This window comes from Pleurodeles waltl, chromosome 7 (genome assembly GCF_031143425.1).
Source record: "Pleurodeles waltl isolate 20211129_DDA chromosome 7, aPleWal1.hap1.20221129, whole genome shotgun sequence".
NCBI lineage: Eukaryota > Metazoa > Chordata > Amphibia > Caudata > Salamandridae > Pleurodeles > Pleurodeles waltl.
In genome coordinates this window covers 1,344,557,178-1,344,577,809 of record NC_090446.1, presented here as the reverse complement: position 1 = coordinate 1,344,577,809, position 20,632 = coordinate 1,344,557,178, and the positions used below count along the sequence as shown (strand labels likewise).

The 20,632-nt window shown below is 45.0% G+C and overlaps 1 protein-coding gene across 2 annotated transcripts in view; it reads right to left on the bottom strand.

Annotated features, from left to right (window-relative positions):
- Window positions 1–20,632, bottom strand: part of TFPT (TCF3 fusion partner) — a 139,167-nt gene that overhangs the window by 95,828 nt on the left and 22,707 nt on the right. Inside the window, exon 2 of one of the 2 annotated variants that reach the window (XM_069200737.1) lies at window positions 10,091–10,276. The exons of the other annotated variant lie outside the window; for it this stretch is intronic. Within the exon in view, the coding sequence (XP_069056838.1) occupies window positions 10,091–10,276 (186 nt within the window). The remainder of the gene's footprint in view (window positions 1–10,090; window positions 10,277–20,632) is intronic. 2 annotated transcript variants of the gene reach the window in all.

Here is a 20,632-nt window from a genome sequence, read left to right as displayed (position 1 = left end):
AAAACAACTGTGCAAAGTTTAGGTTACTGTGCAGCAATCTCACACCAAAGTTGACTCTGCTGTAGGAGGGATGCTGGACTTTCATGACTGTGTCATGTACACTCAAATATGTAACAGTAGGTTAAGAACCTAGAAAACACCCATTTTTAGACCCATATACCATCTGAGGAGGGTACATCTTACAGATGGTATCCATAAAATGGTTGATCTACTCCAGAAAAAGGAGAAGAGTGGAGCTACACTGATCGACATAGCCTTCAGACTTTCTACAAAGACCACACCAGGTGGGGACAGAACACTGTTAAGAATTCTATAGCAAGAGGCAGGAGGGCAAAGATTGTCCCTGTTTCCTGATCTCTTTCCCGCTAACCCCGAAGGAAAAAATACCCATTGCTGGAAATCAAAAAGGAGCATATATAGAGTTGGCAGCAACAGAGACACATTCCACACATCTCAAGATGAGCACAAAGGGAAGCCTCATCTTTACACAAGAAGAAGCCACTCAACTCTTCCTGGAAAAACTGACAAAGTTAAGGCAACTAACTGTATCTCATTCCCAGACCTTGTGCTTAGTAGATTATTTTTTTTGTCCTTGTAATGTTACGGTTTCAACGTGCTGAATTTCAAACCCTCCATAATTGGGCCTTTCTGAGCACTTATTTCTAGACTAGGAGCAAGACAAGACATCTGTCCATTGATCAGCCTGAGTAATTCAACAAATAGATAGTCTACTGGACCGTCAATATCGGATTAATCTACTTCAGCCATACTTTATTCTTGGGACAGAATAGCCATTCTAGCCCTAAAGGTTGCCTACCATATGGTGCCCAAATTTTAATACCATTATCAGTTTCTCAAAACCTGATGGTGATCTTTGAGTTTGAAGTATTCCACCACTGACTCTTGTCACCACCAACTCCTCAAACCAGTGATAGAATTCCTCAGGGCAAGAGCTCTGAGGTTGATGATTTACCTCAATGACCTCCCCTCTAATCAATCAAGACCCCGCTAGAGACTCATCCAGTGACCAAATTCGACCCCCTGCAGAGCCTTCGGTTCATGATCAACTACCCAGCCTTTTCTGGGGTTCACTGCTCCTCAAAACACTATAGCCAACGAAAATTAACTGTGGAAGGCTCTCCTAAAAAACAGGATCTCACAGCCGCCTATACATGTCGATCTAAGCAAACTGACACTACAGGCCCGCCATTGCAGCCTGCGTGAAATGGTGCATGCACCTTTCACTCCAGATATAAGGTTTGCCTTATATCATGGTCACAGAACTCTGACCCTGTAAGTCACTCCTAAGGTAGGCCCTTCAGCCCAAGGGCAGGGTGCATGGTTCTTGGCCCAAGGGCAGGGTGCATGGTTCTAAGTGTGAGGGCACCCCTGCATGAGCAAAGGTGCCCCTACAAACCCCTGACTCTATTCTCTGGGCTTTTTAAGTGCAGGGAAGCCATTTTAAGGTATGTAGCGAACACTGGTCAACACGCGTTTTCCAGCTACATAATGGCTTAAACGAACAAAGGCATGTTTGGTATATAACATGTTGGAATCATTCAACTACACTGATTCCAGTGCTAGGTGCATAATACCATGTACTCTGGGGGTTCTCTAGGGGATCCCCCAAAGTCTGCCTGTACAGCCGTGCAGGGTCTACATGCCAGCCCGTGCTGCTGCTGACCCCAGACTGTTCTGCCCTCCTGCTGCTGAGCCTCGGGCAGGGGAAGGCAGAACAAAGGATCTCCTGTAAGATAAGGGTGTGACCACTTCTTCTTTACAAATGGGTGCTGCTGGGTTTTGGGTGCCTCAGACTGCCACCAGACTGCATTGAAGGGCACATTTGGTGCCCTCCTGGCATAAACCAGTTTGAACCAGTGCAGGAACCCCCGGTTCCCACTCTAGCGCAAAATCACCCAGAGACAGGGGAGTGACCAACCCCCTGTCCAGCTCCTCCCCTAAGGAGATGCATAGAGCTCTGCCAGGTTGCCACTTGATTCTGCAATCTCAGAAATAAGATGAGCAGAGGTTCCTGGGAGCATCTGACTGGTTAGTCCAGCTGGGTGATGTCCCTAATAGGTGGGTCACCGCAGTAAGTGTCCAACCCCCTTACTGCGTTACTTAAGGGCTCGCCTGAGGGTGGGACCCTTGATTCATCTGCAAGAACTCAGAATCTCTCTGCAAGAAACTTCTGCAACCTGGACACCAGAACCGCTGCTGTGATTTGCTGGAACCCGACGCAAGACTGTAACCAGTAGGAGGGTTCTTACTACAACTTTGCTTACAAGTTCTACAAAAGTCTTCTGCAACCCCATGGCCGTGCATCCTCCAGAGTCACTGGGACTCTGCCTGCACTTATAAAAGCAAGAAGGAATCTCTCTTGGAGTGAAGGAGTCACTCCCCTGCATCCACAGGTATCTCAAAGCAGACAACTGGCTTGTGGATCCTGCTGTCCCACGGACTCTCCAAGGCTCTACAACACAGCTGGTGGTTCTGTGGCTCTCCAGATGTCGGACCTATCTTCCTTGCAACTTGGACATTTGGGGTCCCTCGCTGGAGCTGTTTGGCTGGAACCCCTCTGCACTGCATCTGCTCGTCGTTGCCAAGTCTTGTTGGCTCTTCAGTCATAAGACCTCCTAGCTCCAAGAAGCCCCAGCCTCCAGCACTCTCCAGCTCAAAGAACGCCATCCTCTCTGCAACTCCTGCAACATGGGCATCCCTCTTTGCTGCGCTGTGCTGTGCTGTGCTGATGAGGCCTCCCTGTGACTGCTGACAAAGGATCCTACTGGGGGCTTCATCTATCCATAGTGGCTCCCCTGCATGCCAAGGGCTGGCCCTGACCCACCCTGTACCTGGGCGCCCTGGTGTAAGTACTCCACTATTCTGGGTATCCACAGGTGGGGGTGCTATTCAACATCCCTTGTCCCAACGGGTTTCCTTGGGGGGCTCTGTGAAGAATCCTAAAACGTGAACACTCCAACCGCGACTGCCCTAGGTTAGCCTATGGACACTGACCTGTGATTACTACTCTGCACACAGGTGCCTGGGGAATCCTATCTACTTAATTTTGTGGTTTTAGTACTTCCCAAGTTCTAAGGGTCCTTGGGTGGTAGTGTGGGTTGTGAGTGATTTTCGCATTCTATTTGTTTAGTATATGGTTTGACCCCCTCCCTCCAAAAGGTAGCCCATGTTATTTTGTGCCTCCACTTTTTTTTTTTTAAACAGATTTTATTGGTATTTGGTTCAAAGACATTCAACTTCTAAATCTGGCATATTTCTATAATCATACAACTTTTGTCACATGAAACAGCATTGTTAAACACTTCTCAATAATTGCTATTGTTATATGGTACACAAACATTTGCGTCAACCCAGAAGGAATATATCCTCCGCCCCACCGTTCTTGGCCGGGCAGTCTGTGAGTTGTTTCTGTCTGTGAATATTTCAGATTTTGTGCCCTCTGTTTAGGTCGACTCCCCATATGTCTTCGCAGAGGTGTAGTATTAAGCTATATTTTCCTCTTGTCAGTGAACTAGAATGTAATATAAAGTGATGCCACTGAACTCCCTCTTGCAACCATTTCCCCCGCCGCTCCACCTCCCCGAACAATAGTCCAATCAGTTCTAGATGCGCCTATGCATGTGTTGTGTCATTATGTTCTTCAGGGTTCCTGAGTTTTTAGAGCACCTAGGTGTGTTGTCCTATGATCTGCCTCCTTTTCCTGTTGTGCGTGTAATGTCGTCTCATGTTGTGGGTGATGGAGTGGTCCCATTTTCTTCTATAAGGGGTGTCCTAGTCTCTTCCTGTAATGTTGTGGCTATTTGTTCCCAAGCACTAGTTATCTCCAGGGAGCCCCTTCCCTGTCTGTGTTCCCGTTTCAACACTAGACTTTCGTATTGTGCCCAGCGCCCGAGTCCCCTCTTCCAGCATTGGGGATTGGGACCTATCAGACTCTTAGCGTTCTTTGTTATCTCTCTCTTGGCCAGAGTATATGCAAGGTCTTGCAGTTTACTGGTTGCTTTGTTCTTCTCACTGTTTCGCGCTCCACAATTTCTGCCACATATGATGTCACTGCCCTCCAGTCAGTGGTTAAGTGCGGGCAGGCCCACTGCGCATCTTACCCGGAGGTGGTCGCGAAGCCGTTTCTGAGTGAGGTAAGCTCTGTGTATTACATTAAAAAAGTATAGGTTGAAACCAAGCGTTTCTGGAGACCTTCGGTGCCCTCTCCAGTATCTGTTCCCAGGCCTTTTCTGGTATTGGGATCCCCAGGTCCATTCCTCATTTTTGTTGCAGGTCGACCAGGGGGCGCATTTCTCCCTTACGAATTGCCCTATATAAGCCGGTTATGGCTCTATGGGGGTTATTACAACTTTGGAGGAGGTGTTAATCCGTCCCAAAAGTGACGGTAAAGTGACGGATATACCACCAGCAGTATTACGAGTCCATTATATCCTATGGAACTCGTAATACGGCTGGTGGTATATCCGTCACATTTGGGACGGATTAACACCTCCTCCAAAGTTGTAATAACCCCCTATGTGTGCTATCTGAGGTCATTGTGTAGGTGCTGGGCTCCGCTCCTCCCATTTGCCAATGGGTGCCAATGGCGTGGGTGATTGCTCAGTGCAGCAGGAAGTGACCCGTGGCAGGTCATGTTCCTGCCAGAAGTCTTCGAATGGCATCAGGTTGCCCTCTCTGTATAGGTCCCCCATCTGCGTGGCCCCTGCCTCCTCCCAGATTGCCAACCTCCTTCACTAGCCTGCACAAGGCAGCCATTTAAGCCATGTCATTGGTATCTCAGATATGTAAGGCATGCTCGTGCCCGTCTTCTGGAGGCACCGCCTCCAACATCGGCGAAGGACCCGAATCTCCAGGGCAGTCAATTGGTCCAACCCAGAGAACCCAAAGAAGAGACCAGCCAGCTTGGGCCCCAGCACCCGCTCGGGCTCTGCGCTCTGCCGTCCACCGGGTCAGCCACTGCAACTGGGCCACCAGGTAATAGGATTCAAAGTCTGGGAGCGCTAGATCCCCCTCTACATGCGGTCTTTTCAGAGTGGCAAGTGCCACTCTGCATCTCACATCTCCCCATATGAACGCAGTAATCAAGGAGTCCAATTCCCTGAAAAGCGCGATAGGGACCCAAATCGGTAATACCGCAAAATAGTACAAGAGTTTCGGCAGCACCATCATCTTAATTAGTGCTATTCTACAGGCAACGGATAGTGGAAGCGACCTCCAGAAGCCCAGATTGGATTCCAATGTCCTAATGGCTCTCTCTATATTACCTTCCAGGATATCCACCCTACTATGGTAAACCTTGACTCCCAGGTCGGTCATGTATCGGGGCTCCGAGGAGGCATGCCCCAGCCCCTCGGGTGGGTCCAGGTTCGCAGAAAGCGGGAACAGAAACTATTTCTGCCAGTTTACCTGTAGCCATGCTAATTGGCCAAATTGTGCCAAAAGTGCTTGGGCTCTCTCTACCTCTGGCCCCGCGCCTCTTAAGAACAAGAGTAGATCATCTGCATACAGCGCTATCTGATGATGCCGGTCCTTGTGTTCTAATCCCTGATACCGAGTAGCGGTTCGTGCTTGGGTAGCTAATGGTTCCATTGCCAATGCAAATAATAATGGTGCCGTTGGACAACCCTGCCTGGTGCCCCTTTCTACCGAGTATTGATCTGAGATTGTGACCCATGCTTTAGGGTCTGTGTATAATAGTTTCGTCCATTTGATGAATCCCTCGCCCACTCCCATGTGCTCGAGGACTGCATATAAATAATCCCACTCTAAGATGTTGAATACCTTTTCTATATCTACTGCTAGCATAGTCACAGTACTTATGTGTGGAATGTCAGTTTCCAGTATACGGACAGCTTGTCGGATATTCTGAGCTGTGTTCCGGGTGGGGATGAACCCTGCCTGGTCTGTATGGACCAAGCGGGTCATATATGGGAGCAACCTTGTCGCTACTAGGCAACTTAGGATCTTGTAGTCCGAATTCAGCATGGACAGTGTGCTATCATTAGCCGGCTTGCCTGGTTGGAGCAGAGGAATTATCAGAGCTTCCCTTGTGGAATCTGGGAGGCATTTCGCCTCTCGTGCCTTGCCATATAACTGCACCAGTTTAGGGGCCAGTTCTTCTATGTACGTGGCATGCCTTGGATTTTTCCCCTCACCAGGCCCTTAATGACTTCTCTAATTTCTGCATCCTCTATTTCGCCTCCCAGAGCGATGCTCTCTTCTTCATCAAGGGACTGGTGCGGAAGATACCTGAGGAATGCACGTATTTCTTCCCCTACCCCATGTGGGACGCTTTTATAAAGTGTGGTGTAGTATTCGAGGAAATTAAGATTAATCTCACCCTGCCGATATAATCTGCTCCCTGTGGCGGTCATGATCTCTACTATGGGGGGCCCTCTTTTTGCAGGATTGGCCAAGCATGCCAGCAGTGCACCCGTTTTATCCCTCTCCGCGTGTGCTCTTATGTAATTTTTATAATCAAAACACCGGAGCCTCTCAGTGTGCTCTGCTACTCTCTCTCTGGCCTCGCTCACCTCCCCCTGCAGCTCGGGGTGTTCCAGTCTTTGTTCTTCTAATCTTCGTAGCTCAGCCTCTGCCATCTCTATTTCACGTAGGAGTGTCTTCCTAATTCCCATTGACATAGCTATACATCATCCGCCAAACTACTACCTTAAATGCGTCCCACATTATTTGGGGAGATGGGGCAGTGGCCGCATTCTCCTCGAAATAGTGTTTGATGTGTCCCCTTATTTGGTTGAGGAAGGCAGGGTCTTCTAGGGATTCGGGTTTTAGGCGCCAGGTAGGTATACATGTGTTAGTTTTTTCCCAGGTCAAATATAGAAGAACAGGATTGTGGTCAGAGATTGTTCTTCCCAAGTACTCTACATCTCTGACCTGAGTTATGTACCTTGGGTGTGCATAGAAAGGTGTCCAAGTGTACATGTAAGTCATGCACCACAGAAAAGAAGGAGTAATCTCTGGTGCTCGGGTTAAGGTGTCTCCAGGAGTCTAGCAGTCGCCATTCAGTCTGCCACTCCTGGAGTTTTTTAGCCACGGCATTCACTGCTGAGTCCCTCAACAGGAGGTGGGACCTATCTAGTTCAGGGTTATTTTGTGCCTTCACTTACCTGTAGCTAAGTATATTTTTGTATGACCATATCTCCGGTTAGGCAATATACCAAAGTTAGTTCTAGAGTGTGTGTTACAATAAATATACAATTTTTCTAACACTGGTCACTGACTGACATCACTGACTGACTGACTGACTGACCTGCTTGGTATTTGCAACCGCTTTACACTCTCCAGGATAAGCCTTAGCTGCTCTCCACGGCTGCCCCTATGAGTTCTGCTTCTCTGGAAACTCTTAAACTATCACTAAGGATTGCCTGGACTCAGTACAGGGTGCCTCGCCTATAGATCCACACCATATAGCGAGTCAGCTTCCTACATCAAAAGCATGGAGCTTTTGGCAGGGTTCTTTGCAATTAAGTACTTGACAAAGGACAGGGTGCCATACTGCATATTACTGAGAATGGACAATGTCTCTGTGGTCAGACAGCAACCAGCTAGGTCAGTGGTTCCCAAACTTTTGACCTGCGCTTCCCTTGACCTATTGTCCGTGACTCCATATTATTTTATTTTTGTTCGGCGGGTTCGGTTGGGGGTGCTGGGGGGGATTGGTAAGCGCCAACTCTGAAGCACCTCCATTTTTGACCCTGAAAATAATTGGAATGAAGCAAATGAAGGTATTATAATCATAGATGTAATCCTATCCTATCCATTGCCGAGCCCCATGCATTGTCAACAACTGATTGGAGGGACACAGGGTTCTGGGAGAAGTGAATTGTTACTGCATTGTGATGTAGTTCTTTTTAAAGAGGTATGTACTTAGCTCATTTCTGAGCAGGGTTTTTGAGGTCCTGATAGATACGAGAATGTTGTTTCAGATCCTGGGTGCACTGATGAAGAAAGTCTGCATCTGCCGACTAGTTTTCTTTCTTTTTTGCACATTATTGCTTCTAGTCTGATGGTACCAGGTACACCTCTGTTTGGCTTGCTCCCTTTTAACTCTGTCCTCTTTTTGAGGGTGTTTTGTGTACCTCTCCTGTCTGCTCCTTCCTAACTCCAGTCTTTGTATTCTAATGTATACTGTCTGCCTCATGCCTCCTGTCTGTGTGTTCTTGCCTCCAACCTGTGTGCTCTTCCCTCTGGAATGTGTCTTCATGCTTCCTTTCTGATTTTACTTGCATCTTGTCTGTGCCCTCATGCTCCATTTGTGTGTTCTTGCCAATTGTCTGTGTCCTTCCCCACTGTGTGCCCATGCCTCCTGTATCCTCATGCCCTGTCTGTTCTTGCAACTTATGTGTGCCCTCATTCCTCACCTGTGAGCTCTTGCCCCCTGTCTGTGTAATCTCGCCTACAGTCTGTGTGCCCTTGCCTCCTGTTTGTGTTCCTGCCTACTGTGTGTCCTTGCCTCCTGTCTGTGTATTCATGCCTCCTATGTGTTCATGCCTCCTGTTTGTGTCCATGTGCCAAAACAATAAAAGAAGGGCTGATCAAGTGGGAGATTTTATTAATGGTCCTGTGCATAATACTCCCATACAACTATCAAAAAGATAGATGCACAGTTCCACGGTGAAAGTGATTCCTCTCTACCCAGTCGGGGAGAAACTAATAGGTCCCTGTGAGTGTTCAAGATTGGGAACAAGAGCCCTCACTCACCATTGGGTGACATGCTTCATCATCGGGCTTTGCTCCTTCTCAGGCAGGCACTGCAATGGCAGACGTTTTTTTTGGCAGATATCTTTTACAAATCTTTGCCGGTAGTGAATGCAATAATGTGGGATTGGTGGAATTAAACTGTTAAAATTAACTAAAGGAACCATATGATAAATATTTATCGAAGTTGTGAACCTCTCTCAAGGTTAAAAACAAAGCAGGCGAGGGGAAAGTAAGAGTAATGACTGATTCCCTCCTACTCATACATGGTGTTATGTGTCAAGTACCCTATCATCTAGGGGTTGGCTTGCAGAGGGCAGCGTTGGAAGTCCCTAAACTGCCTATCATGGAAAGGTCAACATGTTTCTCGCTATGCTAGTCATAAAGATCTAAGTGCGATTCATCAGGACCTAGAAAAAAAAGAATCATACCTAATCCTTATTGTCACATTAGACCAGTGGTCTTCAAACTTTTTTATGCCGCGCCCCCCCAATTGAAATATAAAAATCATTGGGCCCCCCCTCAGAATTTTTCACATTTATTTTAGAAAGATGGCAATGTTTAAATAGGTCTAAACCTATTTAAACATTGCAGTTCAGTATTGTTACCTTTTTAAAACTGCAATAACATGCTTTTGCTTAAAACAAAGGCATGTTATCTATATAATATTTCTTTTGGCCAGAGTTTGGCGCCCCCCCTGGGATCACTTGAGGCCCCCCAAGGGGGGCCCGCCCCCCAGTTTGAAGACCTCTGCATTAGACTATGTGGTATATGTTGTATCCTAGTAACCATTGCAGTTCTGTTAAGAATGTGGGGTTGGAATGTTATTGCTTGAAGGACGACGTTGAGAGAAGACGGTGAGGTCAGTGGAGCTGGGTGCTTTCTGTGAACCCTGGCAGGGGTTGTTCCTGTTTACTTAATAAAGAAGACTTTTCCTACACGTGGTTGGCATCGCTTTTGTATCCTAACATTGGCAACGAGGGTGGGATGTGGCCATTAAAGACGATGTCCTGAAAATCCTGTAACTTGTGACCGCGTCAACCCCTGCCAAAAGAAGGCATATTCTCGGAGTTAAAAAAAAAGAAAAGCGCGTCGTGAGCAAACATACGTTGGGAGGTGTCAAAAAAAAAAAATGAAAGAAGATCGAAGCTAAAGATAGAACGTGATATTTTTAAAGAATTTGTCATCTGCAAAAAGATAAGTATAAAAGAAGAGTGCGGATGGACATGAACGTTGTGTGGTGCGGTGTTTCTGCACAATTTACGCCGCGTCAGGAATTCAAATTGTTCTGATGTTAATGTGCGTACATGGTGCGGTAAAGAGCTTTTGAATGCTAACAATAGAATTTTACCGTGTTCTGCTGGAAGGCTCGTTGAGGACGCGCGAGGAGCAGTGAGTGCAGTCACCCGGTGATGTCGACACGCTAGCAACGCAACCACGGCACTAGCAGCGTGACGTGGAAAGAAGGCGAGTTGTATCCGTGCATGTAACCACGGCAACGTGCATGTAACCACGGCAACGGCCGTAACGAAGGAAGCTAGTGAACGAAACAGAATTTCTTTTAAGGCGCCTGGCAAATACAACTATAATATTGTGAACGAAACAGAATTTATAACATTGTGAACGAAACGCCTGGCAAATACAACTATAACATTGCATAACTTTGCAACAAAAAAAAAACAACGCGCACAAGTTTCAAATATTGAAAGGACTAGTAGGCAACGCAGACAAAGGTGTTTCATTGTTTATGTATCTATTTTATAGATTTGTTTTTTTTTAGGTATGAACTTGCTTTGCGATTGCTGTTTTAGTTAATTACTGAATAAAACTAAAAGGATAACAGCATGGAAATGTCATCCATTTTGGCGCCAGTGAAATTCTTACAAAGTCCGGGTCCACCATGCATGGTGTGGGAAGACTGGCGCAAAGCTTTTGAGACGTATTTGGAGGCAATTGGAGGAGTCGCTTTCGAACCTTTGCATAAGTTAACTATTTTAAAACACTGTTTTGGTGTCGAAGGTCGGAGAGTACTTAAAACACTGCCAAGACCAAGTCGTAACGTCTCCTCGAATGTAGATGGTGAAGGAGATGATGACTCATCATCACCTTCTGACAACTTCAGTGGTGATGAATACAGTATAGCTATGAAAGCATTAGATGACAATTATGGCAGAAAAGTCAGTGTGGTTGTGGAAAGACACAAAATTTTCCAGGATTCAAGCAGAAGGAGAAACTGTAGAGCAATATGTGGCCGAATTGAGAACATTAGCTGTGTCGTGCAAATTTAGAGAATTGCAGGAAGAACTAATTAGAGACCAATTTATTAACAAAACAAACAACTCCAAAATTCAAGCACGACTACTGGAGTTAAAGGATCCCTCGTTACAAAAGACAATCAATATTGCGAGACGGATAGAGAACACTTCCAAATATTTATCTGAACTTAATCTTAAGCAATGCAATAAGGAAAGCTTTTCGAAAGACATGAACGTTATCTCCAAGCCAAATAACGGGGATGTTGTAAAGTGGGAAAAAAAAAAAGAAAGGGAATGTTATAGGTGCGGTAGCAGTAATCATACCGCGGAGGCAAACAAATGCCCTGCGACCTTTATGAAATGTTACCAGAAAATAGGGCATTTTGCACGTGTATGCAAGTTGGGACGTGTGCAGAAGCAACGACAAAAACTTTCTGTAAACAGCATCAAATTGTGTGATGATACACAGTCTAATGATGAGGATGAGAATGATGATGAGGGTAACGTTGAAGTGTTAACTATAGAGGAATGTGTGGGGGTAATTGGAGCTAACTATACCCCTCCAAAGTGCATGGTCAAGATAAATGATAAAATGGTGGAAGTGTGGGTAGATTAATGTTCACCGTACACCATTGTAAGTAAACAAGTGTGGAAAGAGTTGGAGTGTGGTGAACTCATGCCCACAAACATTAAACCGGTAGGATATTGTGGAGACAAGTTACCCCTGGTTGGCTATGTTATGTGTACTATAGTTTTCAAGGAAAGGAGTGCAAAAGTACCTGTTTATGTGGTAGAACATGGAAAGAGTTTATTGGGATGAGTGAACAAAAGTCTTTAGGAATGGTATTGAATCCTAACCATCCTGAACAAGTGTTAGTAGTAGATGACGAGGAAAAGAACAAATGGCGGGGAAGGTTTCCCAATCTATTTTCAGAGAATTTAGGTTGTCTAAAAAAATTTGAGCATCGAATTGTAGTCAGATCGGGTAGCACTCCTAAAATACACAAAGGGAGAAATCTAACATTTGCTTTGAGACCACAATTGAAGGAGGAGTTGATGAGATTGTACAAGGATAAAGTAATTGAGCCCATCGAGTCATCAGAATGGCTTAGTCCTATTTTGGCGCGTAAACCTAATGGAAAATTACGCATGTGCATAGATTTGAGGGATCTCAACAAGTGTATATTGGTGGATCGTCATCCTCTGCCACATATCAGTGAACTATTGTCATCTGTGAGGGGGGCTAAGTATTTTTCATTGATCGATCTTTCTAATGCGTATCATCAAGTACGGTTACACTCCTCAACTAAGAAATTAACGTCTTTCATTACCCCTGAGGGCATGTTTCAGTGTGTTCGTATGCCGTTTGGGTTAGCATCAGCATCCTCAGTCTTTCAAAGAATTATGAATAGTATATTGTCAGGAATTAAGAAAGCTGTAGTGTTCCAAGACGACATTTTAGTATGGGGTAGGGATATAGGTGACCACAATGAGATGTTGATGGAAGTCCTGCAAAGGTTACAAGATTCCGGACTCACCATCAGTGCGGATAAGTGCAAGTTTGGTGTAAGGCAAATAGAATATCTAGGACACACGTTATCTGAAGACGGTGTGAGGCCAAAAACAAAATAGCTCGATGCCATCAAAAATGTGCCAGCTCCGAGGAACAAGGATCAATTGCGATCCTTTTTGGGCCTGGCAGAATATTATTCTAAATTTGTTCCGCAATTTGCCACAAAGGTACATGTATTGAGAACACTTATGAAATCGAGAGTTCAATTTCTCTGGTCAAGGGAGTGCCAGGAAGCTTTTGACTTAGTAAAAAAAGAAATTTCAGAGTTTGTAAGTCTAAAACCATTTGATCCCAATGATGAGTCTATCATTGCGGTAGATGCTACTGCATAGGGTCTTGGTGCGGTTTTGATGCAAAAAAAGAAGGGTCAAGAAAGAGTGGTGGCCTTTGCGTCACGCACTCTTAGAGGAGTGGAAGCTACGTATTCGGTAATTGAGAGAGAGGCTCTGGCATGTTGGTGGGGTGTCAATTACTTCAAAATATATGTGTGGGGCAATCGATTTGAGGTTAGAACAGATCACAAACCTCTAGTTGACATATTTTCTACTAAAGGAGCCGGCAATGCCACTCCGAGGATAGCTAAATGGCTGTAGCGTTTGCAAGAGTATGACTTTGAGTTGACATATGTGCTGGGTTTGATTAACAGATATGCCGATTGTTTGTCGCGCATTCCCTTGCAGGATGTTGAGGGAGGTGAGGAAGATCTTAATGGCGAAGAATGGGTAGTGGCCAGTGTTAGTGAATCATGTAGAGGCAGCATTGGAATGGAGGAATGGGTGAAAGCATTAAAGATTGATGAAGATTTGAGCAAGGGAATGGTTGTAAATAATATCCGTTGGGACGACAGGATACTCCATGCATGTCAAAACATCTTATCGTGAAACATACTGACAGCCCCCACCAACGGATACAAAGAAAATGCAAAGGCATAAATTGCCGCAAAGATGGTATTGGATTTCCTTTGCCCCGCCGACCGCAATTTGTGAGAAGCAGTCAGCGGCGGTAGCAAAGAAAACAAACAGAGCCGCCTCACTCGCTCGAGAGGCCGTCAGCCTATGCAGTAGGAGGTATCAAGAAAAAGCCATGACAGACTGTTAGTACCCTCCAGAATGGTGGTGGCCATCTTGTAGCGTAGAGTCATAGTCATGTAGAAAAAGTTATATAAACAAGGTGGCCATCTTCATATAGTGTGCAAAGGTTGGTAGAATATCACTACATGTTTATATTATTGCCTCATCAAGTGTATGGATGAACAGAATCTCTAGAAAATTTATACAAAAGCCTAAGTGGAGTCCACATAAGTAAGCAGCGAGTCATGGTTCATTACAAAAATGTATGTGAAAGGAGTGGCCATCTAGGTGTATGGCCTTGGTCGTATCAGAATTGTCCCAATATAATGAAGTGCATCTGAAGGCATGCATTGTTGCCTCATCGTGTAAATGTGTCAATAAAATCCATAGGGATCTTGAGTGATAGCCCAAGGAATCAGCCAATTTGTAAGAGTTGAAGGAAACAATATATTTAGGGATTGAATGTGCCCTAAAAAAAGTGCAACAATGGAGTCTCTAGCTAGTGTCATATCAATTCTGACCAAGGTATCTGATCATTGAGGCCCCTAATACGAGTCTTAAGTCTGTGCACCCATCTTTGCTCTTTCTCAAACAGCCTCTTTGCACACTGCCTACTATCCGTCACACTCAACAGTATGACCCATTTCATGTCCTCAGGTGTGTCATTCTGTTCAATATAATGAACAGTTAATTTTGTTGAAACTCGTTGACATCTAATAGTACTACGGTGTTCATTAATCCGTATCTTAACCATCCTGGTTGTCATTCCTATGTAGCGAAGGTCACATGGCCATTGAATCATATAGATACAGTCCTTCATGCAGCAATTCGTGTGTTTTATTAATTGCCACATTTTGGCCTCCCCAAGTCGATTTCCGTGATATTCATTGAGAGGGGACAAACAATGCAACCTCCAGAGGGATTATGTCCTCTGACCCATAACCAAGATTGTGACATAGTAGTATCTGGGCTTATTTTTTGTTGTGGTCTGGTATGTACAATCAAATCCTAGATATTCTGAGTTCTCTTGAATGCAGATAATGGGCGATCCAGAGATTCTCCGGAACTAGTCAGTATAGACCATCTTTTACTAATGATTTTCTTGACACGGTTGCTCAAGGGCATAAAAGTTGTGACACAAGTGAGTCTGGCCTGTTGTTTTTTAGGGGAATCAGTCAATAAAGTTTCTTTAGGTATGTTCCGGGCCCTCATTTTAGCCTGTGAGATTACCTTTGCTGGATAGGGTCGGTCCCTCAATTTTTGGCTCAGAGTGTCGGAATGTGTATAAAAATCAGATATATCACTGCAGTTGTGCCTCAATCACGAAAACTGGCTGAAAGGTAAGTTGGTCCTCAAGGTTGCGGGATGATGACTGTCAAATAACAGTAGGCTATTCTTGGAGGAATGTAGGATCCCGTCCTTCGGGATAATACGGAGGTCCAAGTAAGCTACTTCCTCATTGGAAATGGTGGCAGTGAAATTTAAGTGATGGCCAAAGTGTTTATCCAACTGACAAATCTAGTTGCCTCGCCTCTATCACCCTTCCAGATTATCAGTATGTCATCAATATATCATCACCATAATAAAATATTGGAAAAGAAAGGGTGTGTTTTTTCCAAAATATGGCATTTCTGAAAGGTATACATACAGAGACAGGCTAAGTTGGGAGCAAAAGTACTGCCCATAGATGTCCCTTGTATCTGATGATATAGTTTTTCTTCAAATTGGAAGAAATTTTCTTTCAAAGCGAGGCTGGAGCATTCTAGCATGAAGCATATCGGGGTCTTGCAAGCCCATGTTGTAGAGGAAAGAATCTCCTCGACTGCTTCCAAAGTAGTATGTTGGTGTAAAGAGCCTCAACATCAAGGCATATTAGTATATCTGTGGTACCGCAAGCATTGATGTAGTCCAACAACACCAAAGTGTACACATGCCTCCTGTGTCCTCATGAATCGTGTCTGTGCATTCTTGTATCCTGTCTGTGCTCCCAAGCCTCTTGTCTATGTCCACAGGCCTCCCGACTGTGCCCTCAGGCCTTCTATTTCCTGTGCCTCCTGTCTGTGTACTCATGCCTCCCGAGTGTGTCTTCATGCCTCCTGTCTGTGCCCTCATGCCTCCTATGTGTTTGTGCCTGTCTCTGTCTAAATGCCTCCCGAGTGTGTCTTTATGCCTCATGTCTGTGTGTTCTTGTATCCTATCTGTGCCTTTATGCCTCGTCTGTGTGTTCATGCCTCCTGTCTGTGTCCTCAGGCCTCCCAATGGTGCCCACAGGCCTCCTGGCTCAGTCTTCAAGCCTCATGGTGGACAATCACACCTCATGTCACAGCAGACATGCCTTGTCGATTCGGTCTATGCATATTCTGTCTGCTCTCTCCTGCCTCTTTTGTTTGAGTCCTCGAGCTCCCTGACTGTTCCATCCCCAAGACTGCACACCAGTACTGTCTTTGTGTCTTTGACCCTCCAGCCTGGGTACCATGAGGACCCCTATGTATGCATTTAAAATCTCCTTTCTGTGCCTCCTGCCAGCATGTCTTGTTGCCTGGTGCCTCAGTATATCGGGACACTTGGTACTGCTGCAGCCAGGAGCAGTGCCGCTTTATGTCTCGAATGGACTTAGTCACATGAGCTGAGGGTGTGTAGGGAGAGCCTGGTAGCTGCCAGGAGAGCTCAGGGCTCCCGTTAATGCACCATGAGCCACTCCTAGTTCCATATAATGCACTTTCAGCATCTTTCTGGGGTCTAAGGTGACAGCAGAGTGCTGTCTGTGCCTTTCTCAGCTCCGAGATGACAATGACATCAGTGCCGTGTTAGACCCTCCCTGTGCCCCCAGACGCTTCCACCATGCACTTTGCCAATATTTTTCCAGTCACCTCAGTTTGCGCACATTTTTTAGACTTTGATTCATTTGGTTTGGGCCTCCCAAGTTCTGTTTCTTCTGTAACATTAGGGCATTTGGAGGTGCTGCAGCATCAGTCACACCCCTACTTTCAGCGCCCTTATTGAGTGTGTGCACTCTGTTCACAGGGGGCAATACAGAATCTGAAGGTGCACCTATGTTGTGTAAGCCATCTGTGTGTGTGTTAACTCCAGCGACCGAATAAGAGGGCGAACAGACGAGTAGCCAGCCTCCCCACTTGCAAGGATCAGGTCATTTATAAGCCTGCATTCCCAAAATGTATGTGCAGTGCTGCAGCTGCACACAAGCTGTCATTAAGTGCACATCTTAATTCTGATTCAAGAAAAATAGTCCAGCTTGGGCCTGCAACAGCCCAGACCCAAGAACCTCTGATAGACCCTCCAGCAGCATCAACTGCATGAGCACTAGTAGCCTACAGGCACTTTTATTATTTCTAAAGCCTTAAACCTAAGGATTTAAATCAACACCTGTCTAATGTGCTTGTGAGCGTACAGCATGAAGGACCATTTCCAAACAAATCCTCTCAGTAGAACTCCTGTATCCTTCTGTAACTTGATCCTTAAACCTAGCAGTGTTTTGGAAAATAGGAGTGGCTTATTGTGCTGATAAAATGTACCTTCTGTCACTACCTTTCTCAAGAAATCCTTTGAGCAGCTTCCATCACCATGTAAAATCTTTTAATACTAGAAACGTTTGATGAATGTGAACATCCTAAAGTACTTAATAATGTAACATTTTTCTGTCTATGGCCCAGTGGTTCATGAACTCTGTGCTTGGTGCCCGGCTCCCCTGGCTAATTTTGACTTAGCGACACAACGGAGTGTCATGGCGCACAGTTTGGGAACCACCGAGCTACGTGGTAACAGGTTCAGCATTTTGGCAGAACTGGACAGAGAATTTGGACACTTTTGCCTCATCCAGCAAATTTCAGTTAGGGTGCAGTACCTTCCTCGTACTAGAACATAGTTGCAGACTGGAACTTCAGACATCTGAAGGACTCACAGAACCAGATGAGAGACTCACTCTCGTTTTCGACAAAAAGGGGGGATAGGGAGGATTAAAGGTCCAGTGTACGTTCTCCCAATCAGATATAGTCAACAAAAAAGGTACACTGTTCCTGAAATAAGGGGGACAGTTTTAGTTTCAGGAGCAAGAGCCCTCACACACCCAGATGGGTGTCATGTTTCATCATCGGGAAGCTCCTCGTCAGACCGGCGGTGCAATATCTGACGGGCTCCCCTTGCGGGGGCTCTTTGCCGGAGATCTTTTAATGTGTCAGGGGTGGCTGCCGTAGAGTTCATAAAGGTCAGACACTCCTTATAGCAGGAGAGTGAATATTAAAATTGATTAGGAACTCCTACGTAATCTATTTTTACTGGTTTATCTCAAGGAGTTGCGATCAAGGTTAAAAACAAACAAAAAGTGGAAAATTAGGATAATGATCAACCACTTTTAAAAAAAGTATATATGCCTGGAGATCTGGGAAATTGTCACCTGACCCCTAGGGTCTGGTCAACATGTTTCGCGTAGTGTGGTCATGAAAGATCCTTTAACGCTTCATCAGGACCTACAATCAACTGAGCTTCTCCTGGCTGTGTTGAAAACAAAAAAGGACACTATCTATTATATATGTGAAAAGAAATAGCAGTCACTTACATTTGTGTGTACTGTCTCGTCAAAAATCCGAATCAAAAAAAGTCGCCCTAAGAAATAAGTACAGTAACTGTAATATACACGGTTAAATGACCACAACACCCAGAGTGAATCAGTGAGCTTAGTGATGTTGAATACATAAATGAAACATCTGCTTACCAGCCCTTATCATGGGGGGGGCCCCCTGGGGAATAGCACGGCCCCGCCAGTCGCTTCTGGTGTGGGTTACACATCATAAGAAAAGGGTTAGTGCAATGTATATTGTAAGGTATGTAATACCATTTGACATTACATACCGGTGGACATAGATCAAGCACGACATTGCACTGATTCCACACTCCCAACAAAGTACCTCATGTCATGATAGTGTCTAATAAACTCAGCGTGTATGAATAGAACCTTAGCCAGTCCCATCTAACCTAACACGACTCATAGACAATAGTAGCCCAATTATCACATTCGTCAATGAAATATTATGTGGTCAGTCCAAGTAGCTGCCCCGTTAATGATCACTTGATTATGAAAATAATTTTATTATAAAGATCGATGCTGCCGAGTGGAAAAAAGGGTTCCCCAGTCAATGTATCAAGGACCATAGTGCAGCCCTTAATCACTTACTTGTGCATCGGCGTTGGTTATCGCGGTAACCTACCCGCGGCGTGCTGGCCCCGAAATGTTGGTACGGGGAAGGATTCGAGAGTTTTTAAAACACGGCGCGGCCGTTACGTTCTTCCGCGTCATGTTAGTGTAGTGTCGTCGAAATGGAAGAAGGACTGAGTAGAATGCATCATAATCGGAAAACCTCATTTGCCGTGATTTATGTGGCGGCCATCTTGGAGGGTGATATTGTGTTTTGCTAATACTAGTAAGCACAAGTACGGGGGGCAAATAAAGGGGAAAGGAAAGGGCACACAATGGGCCTATACTAATAATGACAACAGATTATGTGTTGGGAATACCAAAAGGAGGTGATTAAGTCCAGAGGCCTCGGAATATACCCATTGGTGATTGAATGTCGGATATGGCAAGTTGACATAAAAGAAGGAACAGTCAAGAAGGAATCATAACAACCTCTTCTCAAAACTAAGTATGGGACTCCTTGAGGTATCATGGAATATTGAGTCTATCACACAGGAAGTGGAGTGATATTCAGTCATGATACCAGTGACGAAGGTTGTCATGTAGGGAATTAACGTGACAGAGCCACCCAAGGGATGTCATCATTCAAGCCATTGGTGTTTGTGTGAAGTTTAAAAACCCAACGTTGTTCAAGTCTGAATAATGATTGAGAGGAATCATCAATAAAGCTCGGGGACTCCAAAATGACCCAGCGTAAGTCATCAGGTCTATGTGGTGTTTCCAAAAAATGGGCACATAGTTTCGTGGTTACACGTCCACACCTGATATTACTTCTGTGCTCATTGATCCGTATTCTGACGGGTCTGGAAGTCATTCCTACGTACCGAAGACCACAGGGACATGTTATCATGTAGACACAATTCTTGGTATTACAATTGGTGTGTCTAGTCAGATTCCATAGACCAATAGGGGCCAGGTCAAGTGTCTTAGTCTGTTGAGTCAAGCAACACACATTACATTGTCCACAGGGATAATGCCCGGAAACAGGAGGAAGATTCCATAGTGTTGACTGAGTCTGGGTAGTCTTTTTGGGGCGTGTGTGTATTAACAAGTCCTTGATGTTCTGGGATCGTTTGAATGCGAATAACGGTCTAGGAATAGTTCCGCCACCGCTGCCAAGTATTGACCATCTCTTCAAGATAAGACTTTTAATCTTGTTAGATAGAGGAGTGAAGGTTGTTACACATGTCAATAGATTATTGGTGTCCCTAATGTTTGGTGCGAGTAGTGACTCACGATTATTATTCCTTGCTCTTTTCCGAGCTCGTTTGACAATATCATGAGGGTAATTCCGTGCTAGCAATTTTGTTTGGAGCTCATTAGCTTGTATACTGTATCTGAGTGTTGAGCTACAATTGCGTCTCAACCTCAAAAATTGACCAAATGGCAAGTTATCACGTAGTGATTTGGGGTGATGGCTATCGTATGTCAAAAGGCTGTTCCGGTCCGTCGGTTTGTGATATGTGCTGGTGGTTAATTTACCGTTCTGAATGGTAATCAGCAAATCCAAAAAACTAATCTCCTTAGTTGCCACTGTAGCTGTGAATTTCAAAAAAGGATTGAGAGTATTCACCCAATCTGTGAAAGTTGAAGCAGTTGCGAGCGAACCATGCCATACTATCAAGATGTCGTCGATATAACGACGACATAATTTGATGTTGGCGAAAAACGGGTTCGTAGGAGGTAAGATGAATTGTTTCTCGAAGTTATACATGTATAAACATGCCAAACTAGGAGCAAAAGAACTACAACATCAAGGACTTGTTAATACACACACGCCCCAAAA